This window comes from Protopterus annectens, chromosome 3.part1, assembly GCF_019279795.1.
Source record: "Protopterus annectens isolate FY-2018-M chromosome 3.part1, PAN1.0, whole genome shotgun sequence".
Lineage (NCBI taxonomy): Eukaryota > Metazoa > Chordata > Ceratodontiformes > Protopteridae > Protopterus > Protopterus annectens.
The window spans coordinates 1,271,980,121-1,271,998,818 of record NC_056732.1 but is presented as its reverse complement, the minus strand read 5'-3'; the positions used below and the strand labels follow the sequence as shown (position 1 = coordinate 1,271,998,818).

General features: G+C 44.1%; 1 protein-coding gene across 1 annotated transcript in view; it reads left to right on the top strand.

Annotated features, from left to right (window-relative positions):
- The window catches only part of LOC122798415 (1-phosphatidylinositol 4,5-bisphosphate phosphodiesterase gamma-1-like), a 3,104,897-nt gene that overhangs the window by 1,933,804 nt on the left and 1,152,395 nt on the right, over positions 1 to 18,698 (top strand). Inside the window, exon 16 of the mRNA XM_044067334.1 lies at positions 7,467 to 7,654. Coding sequence (XP_043923269.1) covers positions 7,467 to 7,654 — 188 coding nt within the window. The remainder of the gene's footprint in view (positions 1 to 7,466; positions 7,655 to 18,698) is intronic.

Sequence of the window (18,698 nt, the reverse complement as noted above, 5' to 3'; positions counted from 1 at the left end):
GGCAGGAAGATGGATTCAGGGCATATGGGCCCCAAATCAAATGCATCTACATATCAACCAGAAAGAGATGCTAGCTGTTCAAAATGGCCTAACAGCCTTAAAGGACTTACTTCATCCAGGACAACTACTGATAAAGATGGACAACACCACAGTCATGTGGTATATAAACAAGCAAGGGGGCACACACTCATACCCCTTTTGCAGATTAGCCATGGCACTGTGGAACACAGCCTTGACCTACCAAGTACAGCTTCAAGCCCAATTCCTGCCAGGAAATCAGAATACTCTGGCAGATGATTTAAGCAGAAACCTTATGGATCCCTCGCGAGTGGAAATGAAATCCACAAGTCTTCAGCATGATAACAGAGAAATGGGGGAGCCCAGACATAGATCTATTTGCCTCTCCTCAAAATTATCAATTGAAAAGATTCTGCACAAGGACTTATCACAGACAAGCATGGAAAGTGGACACCCGATCCTTCAGTTGGAAAAACCTATCAGTTTATGCCTTTCCTCCTCTGCCTCTTCTACCCAAGGTCCTCCTAAAAGTCAGACAAGAGAAGCCAAAGATGATATTAATAGCCCCGGACTGGTCCCGCCAATACTGGTACCCAATCCTAAGGAACTTGTCTGAATACCCAGCATGGACCTTGCCTCAAAGACCACAACTACTGTCCCAGCAAAACAATCAGATCCTGCACAATCAACTACAGACTCTAAACCTGACAACATGGCTAATCATGTAATTATACAAACACCACCTCTCCGTAAAGCTGTGATGGATGTAATTTTAGAAGCCAGAAGGCCTAGTACTAGAAAATCTTATGCTGACAAGTGGAAGAGTTTCTGTGCTTGGAATCAAGCACAAGGAACTGATACAGCAGAACCAAGTATTCCTCAGATATTACAATACTTTACTGAGATGCTTGAAAAAGGCCTATTTTTCTCATCAATCAAATCCATGCCTCTGCCATTTCAGCTCATTACAACACAGAGCCACCACTCTTTTCTCATCCTTTACTAAAGCAGTATCTTAGAGGAGCCAAAAATGTAAGGCCCCCTAGAAGATCACCATTATCTGCATGGGACCTCAATTATGTGTTGGAAAAGCTCACCCTGCCTCCATTTGAACCAGCTGCTACCGCTGATGTAAAGTTCTTATCATGGAAGACTGCTCTGTTACTAGCAATTACTTCAACGAGAAGAGTTTCAGAGCTACAGGCCCTCATGGCTGTAGAGCCTTTAATTATATTTTACCCGGACAGTGTGTCTCTGAGAACAAATCCTATTTTTATGCCTAAGGTGGTTTCCATTGTGGCTCTTAACCAAAACAATTTATCTGCCAACTTTTTACCCAAATCCGCAGAACAAAAGGGAGAGAATTCTGCATTCCTTGGACGTACACAGACAGCTAAGATTCTACTTGAGCAGGGCTAAAGCTCTAAGAAAAACTGAGCAATTACTAGTGTCATATGCTGCAGGATCAGAAGGAAAGGCCATTTCAAAGCAGACAATTTCAGAGTGGATAAGCCACTGCATCCGTTTCTGCTACTTACACCATGGTAAACCTGTGCCCAAGGGCATTAGGTCTCATTCCACCAGAGCTGCAGCTACTTCAGCAGCCTTTCTCAGAGGAGTACCAACCAAAGGCATTCTAGAGACTGCTACTTGGAGTTCTGTTCACACCTTTACAAAGCATTATCATTTGCCTCTCTACTCTAAGTCCAGGGCAGGCCTTGCCACTGCAGTGCTGCAGGGCCGTATAGCCGCACCTAATGCTGTATAGCTCCAGCCTCCCAAACATAGCTTTGGGATTAACCCAAATGTAATGACTGCAACAGTGAAACACGAAGAACATAGTACAGTTGTGTACACTTAACATAAATGTAGATGTTCGCGTGTATTCACTGTTGCAGTCCAGGTTACCCTCCTGCCCATCCCCCTGTTATTCTGAAGTTTATCTTTCCTTCACTATCTTCTACAACCTATGTGATGTATTTGCTCGTAGATGAAGGTAAAGTTTATATTCATGCATGTATTTACATATATATAATATTGCTACCTATTTGGGGGCACCTGACATCGGGGGCAAGAAAAACTAAAGAAAATAGCGTTGTCTGCATGTTTTATACCGCTGACGACCTGACGTCATGGAAGAGAGGACGGCAGCCGACGCAGGACCCAAGACTTTGGAATTCAGGCTGACTGAGGGCAACCTGCCAGCAGATTACACAAATGTAATGACCGCAACAGTGAATACACTTGAACATCTACATTTATGGTAAGTGTACACAACTGTACTTTCCTCGTCTTCCACAAGGATAGGGTGACCCTGAGGACTAACCCCTGCTTTATGCCCAAGGTGGTCAATGAGTTATCCTAAGTCAGGGTATTCACCTTCCCACCTTTTTTCCTAATCCCCAATATGACAGTGGGAGAGTCTTGCATTCCCTTGATGTTAACAGACAACTTGGATTTTACCGGGACATGACTAAGGCCTTTAGGAAGTCAGAACAGGTTTTTGTCTCCTTTCACCTAGAGCCCTGGGAAAGGCGGTGACGAAGCAGACCATTTTTGTCCAAAGCTGTATCCTTTTGTTACACATTCCATGGGAAACAGCTCAAATACAAAATTAACGCCCACTCCACCAGAGCCATGGCTTCATCTGGAGCCTTTTCCAAAGGATTAGACACTGCTTCCATCCTTGAGGCAGCTTACCTGGTCATCTGTCCACACCTTCACTAAATATTACAAGTTAGATTATGTCTCCAGATCCAGAGCGGGGTTTCCAAGGGCAATTCTGCATAACTTTGTGGAGAGTGGCTCCCTTCCACCTCCATCTTCATTGTGAGCTATGGCACTCAACCAACCGTTGGAATACTGCAACATGAAAATAGAAGGACATAGAATGGTTGTGTAAAATCTTAGTTTAACCATAATGTCCTTCTCTGCAGTATTCATTTCCTTCCACATTCCCCCTTCTCTCCATCCGAACTGTCCTTTCCTGGGTGGCATAGAGCCTGTACAGCTTCCTGAGGCTGGGGTCTGACTGGAGCATTCAGTTCTGAGGAACTGTATATGCAGACATCACTTTTATGGCCCATACTGCCTAGGTCAACATCAGATGTCCTACGTACCTAGCAGTGACTACAAGCTTTTGTATACTGTCCGGATGTTTGGATGGCAAGAAAGGGAAACCCAACTGTTGGAAAACTGCATCATGGAAGAGAAGGACATGGTTATGGCAAGATTTTGCACAACTATTCTATCTTATCCTCTTAGCAGAGAGGCTGTGAGGGTTTGGGAATAGGTAATCTCATTAGACCATTTTCTACTTGCAATGCACATTCTGGGGAAGACCAACGTGCTTGCAGACAAACCAAGCAGATCTATTCCCGTACCTCATGAGTGGTCTCTCAGTCATTCGGAAGCGGAGATGGTGTTCTGTTATTGGGGCCAACCTTGCTGTGACCTATTTGCCACTCCCATCAACAAGTGCAGCAAGTACTTCGCTCTTATCTCCCCCTCAGCGGGAGTCATCAAGAGACACTTTGACGCACGCTTGGTCCTCGGAACTTCTTTATGCTTACCTTTCTGTCCTCTTAATTCCCAAATTTCTACAGAAAGGAAGTAATTTGAAGAGCTCAATAATCCACATTGCCCCCTTCTGGTCTTGGCAAGTATGATTCCCCTTTCTACGATCTCACCTTCGTTTTCCTGCTTGGATCCTGTAGCCTACTGAAGATGTCCTCTCTCACCCATAAGGGATTTAACACCCCAAGATTCAGGCCCTCAAGCTAACCACATGGTTTCCACTTCCAGTAATAGACACTCCAGCCTTTCTTCACCTGTATGTAGCATTATCTTGGATTCTCAAAATGATTCTACCAAAAGAGTTTACAAGACCAAATGGAAGAGACCCTTTTCTGCACCAGTTTCTGCTATACTTCACTTTTTGACAAGTCTTTTTAAAAAAGGAACTAGTTTCTCTACAATTAAGTTCTCAGTTGGCAGCAATTTAACACAGAGAACAAATCCTTTTCCTTTGCTTACTCTAGGTTGTGTAAAGCTTTTATGAAAGGCATTTTTCTTCTGTGGGTTCCAATAAAAGATCTATCACTGCCTTGGGGTCTAACAGCAGTGCTTGAAGGTCTAATCCAAAAACTTTTTCAACCGTTAGACAAGTCGGATCTAAAACTTCTGTCTTGGAAGACTTTTCTTGTTGGCTATAACTTCTGCAAAATGGGTATCTTAACTCCAGGCTCTTTCGTCTAAAGCTCTTTACATTATTTTTCATAAAGATAGCGTTTTCTTATGAACTAACCCTTCTTTTTTTTTATTTATACCCAAAGTGGCTTCTGAAAATAACATCAACCAATCCATTCCCTTACCAGTTTTCTTTCCAAAATTTTCCAGTAAAAGAGAGTGGATGCTACACCTCCTTGATGTGCACAGACAATAACATTTTTACCTTCACGGGACAAAACAATTTAGAAAGTCAGACCAACTTTTTTCCTCACCAAATCACCTGGTTCATCCAGTTTCTAAAGTTATCCTAGCCATATGGATTATAGACTGTATCTCATGGATTTACTCTCAGAAAGGTATGACATTACGTAAACCTCCCCAAGTTCATTCAACCAGATCCATGGCTGCATCATCTGCTTTTTGGTCAAGAATTCTATTGATGATGATTTGTGCTGCAGCTACATGTTCCAGTGCTCATAAATTTGTTACTCATTACAATTTGGATATTATGTCTAGAAACAGAGCTGCCTTTGGTTTAGAGATACTCCGGAATATCCTTCCATGAGGGCCGCCCAAGATCAGTGTAGCTGGAGACTCTGTCCCATATGTTGAGGAAGAATGAAAAGGACAGCATCAGATTTAAAAGTTATGTCCTTAACATAACTAGGCATCTGTGTTGTCCATTTTCATTCTTCCTCAACTTCCCTGCCATCCATCCCCATCCTTTTTTTTGTGGAGAAACCTATTGGACTATATTGGGAACCTATACTTCTGGGTTTGAGCCCTGTCTTTTATATAAAGCATTACTTGTCTCTCTAACTGTAGGGGTGTGTGGCAGCAAACTTGATCTGAAGCAATGGGAATGGAATAGGGCGTTATGGGTAGAGGGAAGAGCTCAAGAGCTGGATCCGAAGTCTGGAATATGCATCAGAGTCTGATCTGATGGTAGGATCTGAACCCTTACATTGAGGAAGAATGAAAATAGACTGCACAGATGCCTAGTTATGATAAGTACGTATCTTTTAATTTTCTGTACATGGTGGACTTTGCTGCTTTGTTCCTTGAATACAATCTAGTGTCAAAACAGGTCATATGGTTCTCATTTTTAACAGAAGAGAAAGAAATACCAGCACTGTTCTAGTTTGGTCTCTCAGCGAAATTCTCATATTGAACCCGAGTAGCATCACAGATAAGAAACAGTTCATCTTTGTTGCTAAAACACATTTTAATATGCTCTTTACAATAACTGCCTATATAGTTATTTCTCTTCAAACAGATTCATAAATGGTTGTGCAGCTTTGGCACCCCCCATCACAGTCCCTTTCTTTGGCAAGAATATATTTCCATCGAAAAAGAAAAAGTTAAACAGATAAAATTATCAGATAGTCATTTACTCAAGCTGCTGTTTTGTTGTTTTTACGCTCAGGAATTTATTGGTAATGTGCCTACTGTAATGAGCTTCAGCCTAAAACTGCAGTTGCTCAAAGCAGTTTAGTATAAAAATAGACTCTGTGGACAGCATACATTTCCAGACAATTGACCAGTAAGTGAAAATAGCTGTACACAACCTGCCTAACCTCCTTTACAATTTATTCATCCAACAATGCCAAGATAGTTACTGTATGACAGACAAAGCTACTCGGTATCACGATCGATAATAACATAAATTTCGACAAGCATCTGTCTCTAATCATTAAAAAGGTTCACTTAAAACTAGGCTCACTATACAGAGTTAAACCATACCTCACCAACTCCACTAGACAGTCTCCAGAACTTCTGTACGCCTCTCCTATCTTCACCAACCTGAAGAAAATAGACCTAGCTAAACTAGAAGCCTGCTACAATAAGATAGCCAGATTCACCACAAACTACCCATGTAGATCTCATCACTGCGCAGCTCTGTGTCAGCTCAACTGGCTGGAATTACCCAACCTCTTAACCTTCACTCAACTTATAACTGCCCATAGTGTGATACGCCAACCTGACAAGTGTCCAGCACTTCATAATCTACTTCTTCTGTACTCTAATAAAAGAAACCTGAGATCCTGTGACAAATTTTTACTGCAAGTTATACATTTAATAACAGTTTTGAGGACTGGCTACTCCAGCCTTGTCTCCAGACTTGGAACTCTATCCCACAACACATTCTAACTGCTGTGAAACCCTCATACTTCAAAAAGCTTAGGACACCCTTACCCAACTCCTGGCTTTGCTGCTGCTTTTTTCTCATGGCTGATTATCATCCTTCTGGTACTGTAGCCTTTACACCAATACCTTTGCTTCCTCCTCTGTAGAATTTTGTATACTTTACGTACTCTATGTGTCCTGTTATTATCTTTCATACCTATCGGTCTCCTATTCAATCCTGTCCCCCCACCTTACCTTTCATTCCTCATCTCTACCTCGCCTTAACACACACCACTTCACTATACATATCTCACTTTCCTTTTACCTTATACCTACCTACTCCATTCTGTCATATGTACTGTTAAACCCCACTCACTTAGTACTGCCTCACACCCTCACTCTGTGTCTTTCTCTTGTCTCCCTACCTCCTGCACCTATTCTCCTCCCATCTGTACTATGCAATATATAACTAACACATTTAACTCTTTGTTTACTGATATATTATTACTGTTATCTGTCTAGGTCATGTAAACATACAAAACGGTCATTGTTTGTATTATCCACTATAAATGTTTGCCTACCACTATGTAATCTTTAACCACTTTTATGTATGTTGTCTGTCATGAACTTCCGACTACTGTACTTTGTAAGTAATTTGTACTTTATTTAGTTATATTCTGGAGCTTTTCTCCCTGGGCCTCTGCTGAAACTGGGCATCTGCCCTGTTGGACCTCCACCAGGAAAAAAAAATGTCAAACTAAATGAATAAAATAAAACACCTCACTGACAGAAAATTAATGCAGGAAGGAGAGAAGAAAGAGCAATTTTCTCAACATTAAGGAGAGAGAGAGAAAGAGATTCCTTTTCAACTGAAGACGTACTGTGTCTGCAACCTTTCAGAATGCTACTGTAGATTGCTCTTACCAATGTATATGGTGATATTCTGTATTAAGATTTGTATTAATTGACAGGACAGATATTTGTAGATTGTATGTCAGTTGTAAAGTTGCCATACTGGCTAAATACAGCTTGAAACAAAATCCAGAACTTGAGTATTGTAAGATCAGCAACCGTTTTATTTTCTTCCACAGGAGTTCAACAATAATGATTTGCACTTTACGGAGAAGTGGTTTCATGGCAAGCTGGGTGGTGGAAGAGATGGGCGTCAGATTGCTGAGAAACTGCTCCATGAATATTGTACTGAAACAGGCAGAAAAGATGGTACATTCTTGGTGCGGGAGAGTGAGACCTTTGTGGGTGACTACACCCTGTCATTCTGGTACGTATTTTTGTGGACTATAGAAGAATTGTGTTGGTTGAAGGCAGAACATTATCAAAAACTGTTAGCTCCAACACTGGGGTCTTTACTTAATTAATCGCCAGTTGTGCTTTTTCCTGTTTTGTGTTTCATTTTAACAGTGTATGACTGCATTCTCTACCCTCAAGGAAGCACATGCTTTTACCATTGTAGACATTGACATCACACAATACATTACTGCATCTCTACTCTATAAGCTCATAATCTGTAAGAGCAGCAGGAAAGAACAGGTATTTTATTCCTGACACTTGTCAGTGAAAGTTCCCATGCTTTGTGCTTCAAACTAAACCTTTTATGTGTTTGTGTCTGACAGATAGAGCACAGAGGTTCTGTTTTAATTGCTGTTGATTGAGAAGGATTCACCATGTAGTTACTGGTGTGAGGGTCCCATTTCCAACATCAGGTCTTTTGAGAACAATCAGAAGGCCCAAGAAATGGAGTGTAGGCATTGTTTTAGCCCTCCTTAAGGCAAGTATGTTTCTGAAATGGCTTTCCATTCCCCACTTGTTGTGACCTTGTCCTTGATTAGAGGTGCTTGAGCTCCCATCTGTTCTCCCTTATGGTGGATGCCTAGATAATCAGAGGCGGTGCTCCTCCAACTGTAACCTTGTGTGGAGTGTGTCCTATGGTGTAGGGATCTCCTGCCTGCCATTTAATCAATCAAAGTATGCCAGTGACTGATTGTATTCCAGGTAGTGGCCCCTAGAGTCACTCAGCCACAGTTTATTGTATTCTGTTATGAGGATTCTTCCCCAGGTCCCCCTCATACCCATTAGGAAGTATTGGTCTACACCAGGTATGATCCAGTGAGTCTGCCCTTGCTAAGGGTTTGAGGTTTAGTCTTTTGGTGCCAGAAAAAAAAGTGTACTTTTGTCCCTATTGCCTGCCAGTCATCAGCCTCCTTTCAGTCAATAACCCATTTATTCCATTATCGCTGAGGATGAGTCTCAGCCTAGATGGGCCATTTTGTAGGTAGTCATCAGGTTAGAGGGTTTTTTTTCCCCCCTTCATTTTTCAGTTTATCCGCTTGTGCACAACCTGTAGCAACCTCAGGGTGGGAAGTGTAGTGAGCAACATCGCTTACAGGCCCACCCCTCCCACCCACCTCCGTGTAGGCAAAACCACGGCTGGTTCATTATTCTCCACAAAGGTTAACAGCTTGCAGTTGTTCCCCATTTAGAGGTCTCCTCCCCCATAACATGGGTACTCCCATCTTCCCTGTCTGTGCAGTCCAGTCAAGCACTTGAGCTGTTACTCAGACACGGGTCATGCAAATCATAGTCATGGCTTTGTGCTTGTGAAGTTAAGAAAATGTTTGAAGTCTGGTGCATTCAACAACAAACATACTGTTAATAAACATGACCTAAAGCCAGCACCAAACCTGATCAGACCTCTCTGGTCCTTTCTCTGCCACTGGTAGGTGCACCCCTAAGTGATAAATCTGTGTCTCCTGATACTTGGTACCTGTCTATTACATGTTCAACTCCATATGCACCATTCATGTACTAGTTTATTCTTGCTGGAGCTGGATTGAGACAGGGGACTTCTCTATCTTACAGACTCCTGAGGATTCTGATGCCATATTTGTTTTTTTTTTCTCTGCTAGACGGATAAGGACTGTGACTGTTCGCCATAAAGCAGCTTTCCTTCCCCGATGACCCTATCTTTTGGAGAAACCTTATGGCTGATAAGCCTTCTAGGGACTGGTGTTTGTCCCCCAAACCTTCTACTAGTTTCTGAGGAAGGAGGATGAACCCAGGTCATCTTATCTGTGAATCCGGTTATCAGGGATGTCTGAACTGCAGCATGGAAGCAGCAGGACTCTGCTACTGCAGCTCCCAAGAAAGTGAACACACTAAGCCTTTTAAACAAATATAACTATTAAAATAATAAAACAACTTGAGTTCAAATTCATTTAATTAAAACATGCATACTGTCTAGTGCCTTTGCTAATGCCTTCATGGAGAATAACCAAATTACTAGCAAACACTCTTAATATTCACCTTAATAAAAGGGAACAAAATTTCCCTAGTTGAGTGCATCAAGAACCTAACCAAGCATTATTTTGCTGAGTTCTGTGTGATCATCATTCAGCACTGGCTCCTGAGAGCACAGTATTTCACTTCTTACATCTGGACAAATATTAAGCACTGGAGAGAGTTGGTGAGACAGTATACTGCTCTGTCACTTTAGGATTTGGAATCCTAAATTGTTCATCCACCTGTTCAGATTCTAGTCCTCCTTAGTGGATCATATATTGAAAATGGTTTCCTCCATTCCTGAATCTTGTTTCAGTAGGAAATTTCTACAGATTTTGCATAGGACCTCCACCGGGCCCACTACAGATGTCCTTCTATTCCAATGTTGCAGTATTCACTAGTGGGTTTACCCTTCTTCCCATTAGCTTGTTTGACCAGGTTTCCAAAGCATTTTTTCAGTCCCTCTTGGTGTGTCGGACATCTGACGTGTGGGCTGGTACGTGGGCCATAAAAGTGACTTCTGCGTGCACCAGTCCTCAGAATTTTTCAGCCAGCAGCCATATACCAGGTGTTCCTGCTACTCGTGGATGTCTGATCAGTTTTGCATTAAGATAAGTACCCCATTGGGGATTTTCTTTAGTCCTTTTGTAATTGATATAGTCTGTTAATGTCTGGTAAGAGCAAGTGCAACTGTGGTCGCCAGGTTCCCCACAAAGCCACCCACGACCAGTGTCTTTTTTGTTTGGGTAGGGAACATGATTATAAAAGCTGCGTCATTTGTAAGTCGTTTGTCCCTAAGACCCTTCATCGCCAACTGCAGGCCCTTGACCTGTACCTCGAAAACCAGCATCTTGGACAGATCACTCTCAGAATGGAAGCCGCTAGCGATGCTTCATCCAAACCACCTAGGAAGAGGGCCAAGCCTGCGAGGCCGTCCACTTCCACTGCATCTCCCTCCTCTGATTCCCAGCCTGTAGCCACCGTTAATTTGGCTGAAGAACTGACGTCCGCCACAATGGATAAAGCAGGTACCTACCAGGAGGCTGCAAAATCCAGAGAGGACGACACGTCCAGGGAGGATATCCTGGCACCAAATTCAGACACCAGGAGGGAACCAGCTTCTGAGATGGGCACTTCAGAGCAGGCCTCTGCCATTCCTTCTATTTCCTCAAGACCAACCAACAGCCAGACGCCGGTTAGGCTTGTAAAGAAACATCAAAAAACAAAGCATGTCGCTTCAACCCCCGAGGCCTTGCCAGACTGGCAGACCTTCAGTCGAAGTCTCTACAATGCCTTCCTGTCTCTTAGGCCTATGCCTGACCTCCCTCATGCTGCTCCACCTCTTCTTAGTTCCAGGCCTATTCAGCCAGAGTGTACTCTTAGCCAGCCTGCTGAAGAAGAAATGTCTGACTCCTCAGAGAATTCCTTGTCTTACTCTTCACAAATATCTTCCCCTCTTAGGTATGGATCCCCAGAAGAAGCGTCTGCTGAACCTGACTCCCCTGTGGAAGACCTTACCTTTGGGGACACATTTAATCTTATTTGGGAACATTTTACATGGGACTGCTCAGATATGTCTGAGCAGCAGAAAAGATTCTATGACTTGATCCAGGTGCAATCTCCTAACCTGGCTGTATTCCTCCTGTCTAGCCTGCCTTCCTGGATGTTTTTGCAACAACATGTATAAACCCTGACCCCAGCCATCTGCCCCTAGAAGGGCAGACCAGTTATGTAGTATACCTGACGCAGACAAATTTCTTTTCAAGTACCCACCAGCTGACCCAGCAACTATTTCTATTGCCGCTGACAGGGCTGCAAAACTTTTCTTCACTACCACTGTCCTGCCTGCAGATAAAGACAACAAGGCCATGGAGAGGTGGGGGAAGAAGATATACACTTCATCTACTCTAACCTTTAGGACTACAAATTACCAATCACACATGGCCAAATACTCCTTGGCATTACTGGACAAAGCTTCTAAGGAACTTAATGAGATTCTTGACTGCTCTGCAAAGGCATCCCTGTCTATCTTACTTGACCTCATCTCCCAAGTCAATAAGCATTCCCTAAGGTGTGCATATGATGCAGCAGAGGCCTCTGCCAGGTCAGCTGCATCTCCCTCTGTATTGAGATATTTGTGTCTGCGTCTTCAGCCACTACCAGATGACTTTAAGGCCAAACTCTTGGATGCTCCTTTGGATCACACTGCCCTTTTTGGCTCCAAGGTAGCTGATCTCTTTAAGTCATTTCAGCAAAAAGAGAAAAAGCTCCAGGATTTAAAGCATCTTCTTGTCTCTCCAATCCCAAAATTTCAAGGAAACTACACAGTCAAGACACAGTTTATCAGGAAGTCTTCTAGGCCCTCTGCCCCCTCCAGATCTAAAAGACCACACAGGAGGCAGACTACTCAGCCTAGGACACCTCAAGCCTTGGCCCAAAGTCCTTCCTTTCCAGAAAGGGCAGGCAGCATCTCACTTTTTCTAACCCCCCTCCTCCCACCATACCTTTATCCTCCTGCCTCTCTCACTGACTCCATGCATGGGCCCTAGTGACATCTGACAAATGGGTTTTGTCTATCCTGAAGGAGGGTTACTTCATGTCTTGGATGTCCCTCCCCCCAAAACTTCCTGTTCCACTACCTCCACTCCCTCAGTGGTCCCTCCTCCCTGAGTTTCTAAACATCCTGCTGCTCCAAGGCACCATAGAACTCGTCTTCCCCTCTGCTTGAGGGAGAGGCTTCTACTCCAGAATTTTTCTGGTGCCCAGGAGAGTGGGACCATGGGGACCCATCCTAGACCTTTCCCACCTCAACCCTTTCCTGAACATTCTTTCCTTCAGGATGATTACACTACCCATTCTCTTTCCTCTCATGCTTCCCCGGGCCTTCATGGTGACCCTGGACATCAAAGAAGCCTATCTACATATTCCAATAAAACTGTCCTCCAGAAAATTCCTCAGATTCAAAGTAGGCTCCTTGCATTTTCAGTTTTATGCCTTGCCCTTTGGACTCTCCACTGCTCCAAGGGTATTTACAAAATGCCTAGCCCCAGTCATTGCTTACTGCAGAACAAGAGGTATACAAATTTTCCCATACCTAGACGATCTGCTCATTCAAGCAGCAATCAGACAAACCCACATAGCCCACACAGAAGACCTCCTGCTGCAGTCCTTAGGGTTCCTCATAAACTTCCCCAAATCCAATCTAAATCCTACACAAGACATTGTCTTCCTAGGATGCAGAATCAGAACAGATCTCAGGATGGCCTTCCTACCTCAGGAAAAAGTGCTTTCCCTGACCCATCCCCTTCAATCTGCCCTCCTTACTCCCATCCTGACTGCGAGGGAATTCCTCAAACTTCTCGACCACATGACTGCCACAGTTCCCATGCTGCCACTGGCAAGATTACACATGAGAAAGATGCAATGGTATCTTCGCCCAGTATGGATCCAGCATTCTCACCTCCTAGAGCTCAGAATCCCACTTCTACCCCGCCTCCACCAAGGGCTAAAGTGGTGGATGGCCCAGGTGACCCTAAACCCGGGTCTCCCTCTATAATTGCCCCCCCCCCTCTGATCATACACACAGATGCCTCAGATCTGGGGTGGGAGCAACATTAGACACAAAGAAAGTGCAAGGTTTGTGGAAAAACAAACTCAAAAAATGGCATATCAACATCAAAGAAATGTCAGCCGTACTTCTTGCCCTGCAAGCCTTTCTACCTTCCTCAGACAGGACATTCTGAAGATCTTCACAGACAACACGATAGTGATGTGTTACTTGAACAAGCAGGGAGGGACCAAGTCCTACCTCCACTGCAGACTAGCTCTACAGGTATGGGAGCTAGCTGTCTCCCAGGGGATCTCCCTACAGGCAGCCTACATCCCGTCCCAACAAAATTTTCAGGCAGACTCCTTAAGCAGAACCTCCTCAGACAGTCATGAATGAATGCTGTCAAGGGAGGTATTCCTAGAGCTGATCCACAGGTGGGGTATTCCACAGATAGATCTGATGTTCATCGTGCATACAGCTGCAGTCATAACAGATGGGTTATCCTGCCGTCAGGCGGGTCCTCGTTCGGCCGAATTCCAAAGTCTAGGTCCGGCGTCGGTTGTTGTCGCTTCTTCTCTGACGTTAGTGCGGCACGGGTATAAAAGAGCCAGCTGACGCCATCTTCTTCAGTCTTTCTTGCTGCGCGGTGCCCGAAGCAGAAGCAGTTCGCAAGTGCCGGTCGGCCAGCTCCTGAGATTTACAAAAATATTTTAGCCGAAGTCTTCTTGAAAGCTAAGTACCCCATTGGGGAAACTTTTCTTGCCTCAGACCGATGTCAGACAAAGTTAATAATTGCATTTCATGTGGGAAGCAAATACCGCATAAGGATTTCCACTCTTTCTGTATTCCTTGCTTAGGCCCAGACCACGACGTCTCGGCCTGCCGTTTTTGTGCTAGATTCAACAAACGCACTATTAAGCGTCGGACGGAGTTCGCCCATCACTATTTTGGTAAAAATTTAATTATATTATGTCGTCGGATACTCCGACTCTTATTTTGAGTAAAAGACGCAAAGATAAGGACCGACATACGAGGTCCGCGACTTCTAATGACACCATGCTAAGGCCGACTACCAGTTCTCCAGTTCTCAGTGAGGCGCCTACGCAGCCCCTGAGTACCGATGACACTTCATTACCGGTGTCTTCTGTGCCCGAGGTCGCAGGCTCCTCGGCCCCCATTCCGACGACAGATACTGATGCCACTCTTGGCGGGGAAACTCAGAGTTTAGACAGGCCTGCCACTTCTCAAGGTGTCTTCAGGCCTTCCTCCTTCTCTATTTACGCTTTTACAAAATCTAAGGCAGCCGTGAAATCTAAAAAAACAAGGACCTCAGACCCCCTCTCAAGGCCCCATGCCTAAAAAACAGATGCTTAAAATGGCTGAGGATTTGATTACTCTTATCAGGGGTTCTCAACCCCCCTCGGACAAAAGGCCCAGGTTAGAGGAAGACTACCCTTCCCATCAAGCCTCTATTACCTCTGAACATTCTGAGGACCAGGAATATACATATTCTCCTTTTGAAGACTCTGATGCAGAGGAGTCTATTCCCTCTGTCTCCCCCCCTGAGGACTACTCTTTTGGGGAAAACCTACATACATTGAGGGAACACTTTCACTGGGAAGGCCAAGATTACTCAGATTCCAAGAAAAGGCTCAGGGATTTTCTCTTGCTCCCCCAGCACAGGCCTCTGGCTATCCCTCCTGTCTTAGATATATTAGATGATGTGTACACAGAAGCCAGCCTCAACCCAGATTCTTTACCTCCAGCTCCTGTTAAACCAGACCGGTATTACCGGGTTCCTTCCTGATTCACACCAGTTCCTATACAAAAGCCATACTGTTGACCCGGAAACTTTTTCACAGGGTCCCAAGGGAATTAAGGCCTCTACTGCTAAAAAAACATTACCCTCAGAGAGAGATTCCTGAGCTTTGGAAAGGTGGGGGAAAAAGGTGTATACCTCGGCCACTTTAACCATGAGGGCATTAAACTGTCAGTTCCATATGTTGAAGTATCAACAGTTTTTGTTATCTCAGTTGAAAAGTAAAATGACACAACCAGAACAACCAGATTTAAAAGAGTTGCAGGATTTGTTGCATAGTGCAGAGCAAGTGGGTAAACATACCTTGCAGTGTGGTTTTGATGCTTTAGAGACCTCATGTAGAGCTGCTGTTACGGGGTCTGTCATACATAGACATGCTTGGCTCAAAGAGCAAGCCTTACCAGATCATGTCAAAGCTAAATTACTAGATGCACCTCTTCAAAAAGATATATTGTTTGGTGTTAAAGCTGAGGAGGTACTAAAGAAAATGGAGGAAAAGGCGAGATCAATGCAAACAGTGAAATATTTCCTGCAGGTACAACCTCCACGTTTCAGCAGAAACTGGCCTTCAAAAAATTGGTCCTTTCCAGCCACGGACAGACCTCAAAGAGGCAGATACAGGCGCCCGAGGGGTAGAAGGCAATCTCAAGGATCATTCAGAGCCAGACAATGGCAAGCACCAACCCCAAGAGGTGGAGAAGAATAGATCACAGTCATTCAGAAAGCAGACACAATGACTTTCCCCTTTACCTGCCAAGCAAAGCTTTAATGGCAGCACCTTTAGGTGGAAAACTGGCATTATTCTCAAAAAATTGGCATATTTTCACAAGAGACAAATGGATTCTGGACATTATAGACAGAGGCTACAGATTCCACTTTCACACCCTTCCAAAAATGAGAGGCATGCCAAACCTGCCACAAAATCAAAGGGCAGAGGCACAAAAACAAATTTCAGCTCTCATGGACATTAAAGCTATTCAAGAGGTACCTGCAAAAGAACAAGGTCAATGGTTTTAATCCAGACTATTCCTGGTGCCAAGGAAAGACAAAGATTGGAGACCTATTTTAGACCTATCCATCCTAAACACATATTTACAGGTACCAAAATTCAAGATGCTCACACTACAGCAGCTTCTTCCCATGCTGGGCAAGGAGTCTTGGCTGGTAACATTGGACCTCAAGGAGGCATACCTGCATGTCCCTATAAGACAAGATTGCAGAAGATACCTCAGATTTCTTGCAGGTTCAACCCATTATCAATTCTCTGCATTGCCCTTTGGCTTATCTACTGCGCCCAGAGTGTTTACGAAATGCCTGGCATCAATAATTGCCTTCTGCAGACTTCAAGGAATACAAATATACCCATATCTGGACGACTGCCTGATCCAAGCGGACAGCAAGGACATACTTATGAAACACCTGGCATTTGTAATAAAACTGTTGAACTTTCTGGGATACACAGTCAACAAAAAGAAATCAAAACTAATCCCCTCTCAAACAATAATTTTCCTTGGTGCCAGCTTGAATACAAACACCCAGATGGCCTACCTCACGCCAGACAAACAAGGGCAGCTATCTCAATACTTCAGCAAAATAGCAAACTTCACCAGGCTGACTGCAAGGAAAGTCCTGCAGGCTCTGGGATTCATGGCTTCTTGCATCCTGCTGATCCCATGTGCAAAGCTGCATATGAGGAAACTTCAATGGTACCTAAAAAAAACATATGGTCTCAACACAGCCACAGTTTGGAAACAATTATACCACTCATTCCATGTCTTCAAAAGGAATTTCTGTGGTGGGCTCAAGCATGCCAAAGAAACATAGGTCTCCCTTTCTGCATACCTCAAGCAACTCAAATCATCACAACAGATGGCTCGGACTACGCCTGGGGGGCACACATGACAGATCAGTGCATTCAGGGAAAATGGTCCCAAAAGAGAAGCACCTACACATCAACCAAAAGGAAATGCTAGCAGTGCAAAATGCTATTATGGCCTTCAAAGACCTACTGCATCCAGGCCAGCTATTGATAAGGACAGACAACACCACAGTGATGTGGTACATAAACAAACAGGGGGGAACTCATTCATACCCCCTGTGCAGACTAGCCATGACCCTTTGGAACACAGCTCTGGAATTGCAAATCCAACTTCAGGCACAATTCCTGCCAGGGAAGGAAAACACACTGGCAGACAGCCTAAGCAGAAATATGACAGATCCACACGAATGGAAGTTGCATCCTCAAGTTTTCGCAATGATAACTCAGGCATGGGGACAGCCAGACATAGATCTCTTTGCTACCCACAGAAATTACCAAGTGAAAAAATTTTGTTCAAGGACCTACCATCCACAAGCCTGGAAAGTGGACACACTTTCTTTCAACTGGACAACATTGACAGTCTATGCCTTTCCATCTCTCCCTCTGCTGCCCAAAGTTCTATTAAAAGCCAGAGCAGAGAGGCCCAAAATGATTCTCATTGCTCCAAACTGGCCAAGACAACACTGGTACCCACTCCTGAAGAGCCTCACACATTCCCCACCATGGATCCTACCTCTAGTGCCTCTTCTTTTGTCCCAGCACAACTTCAAAACCCTTCACAGCCAGCTCAAAACCCTAAATCTAGCTGCATGGAGAATCCCTTGAATTTCTAACAGACCCTCCTCTCCAAGGAAGTGCAGGATGTCATCTTGGAGGCCAGAAGACCTTCTACTAGAAAAGCCTACTCCGCCAAATGGAAACGGTTTTGTGCCTGGAATCAGAAAAAGGGCCAGAATCCTTGGGTAATAAATTTACCTCAAATTTTACAGTATCTAGCTGAGATGTTAAACAGTGGACTTTCCTTCTCCTCCATCAAAATCCATGCTTCAGCCATTTCTGCACAATACAACACAGATCCTCCTTTATTCTCTCATTCTCTCTTAAGACAGTTCCTCAGAGGGGCTAAGAATATAAAACCCCCAAGGAAACCACCAGTCCCTGCTTGGGACCTCAACTTCATATTGGAAAAGCTGACCCTTCCTCCATTTGAGCCAGCTGCTTCAACAGAACTACAATACTTGTTATGGAAAACAGCCTTCCTTCTGGCTATCACCTCAGCACGCAGGGTTTCGGAACTACAGGCCCTCATGGCTGTGCAACCTTTCATCATTTTCCATCAGGACAGAGTTTCCTTACGAACCAACCCTACCTTTATGCCAAAGGTAGTATCCAGTGTAGCCTTGAATCAGACTATTCACTTACCCACCTTTTACCCTAACCCATAAAAAAAGGGGGAAAGACTACTGCATTCCTTGGACATTCACAGACAACTTAGTTATTATTTGGACAGGACAAAGCCATTCAGGGAATCCGAGCAACTCTTTGTGTCCTATGCTACAGGTGCTCAAGGAAAGGCAATCTCCAAACAGACAATCTCAAAATGGATAGCCCACTGCATATGCTTTTGTTACTCATTTCATGGAAAAGCTGTGCCTTCAAGCATCAGATCCCACTCCACAAGGGCCACAGCTACCTCTGCAGATTTCCTCAGGGGGGTTCCTACCAAGGACATTTTGGAAGCAGCCACTTGGAGTTCAGTGCACACTTTCTCCAAACACTATCACCTTCCACTTAACTCTAAATCTAGAGTGGGATTTGCCACAGCTGTCTTGCAGGGC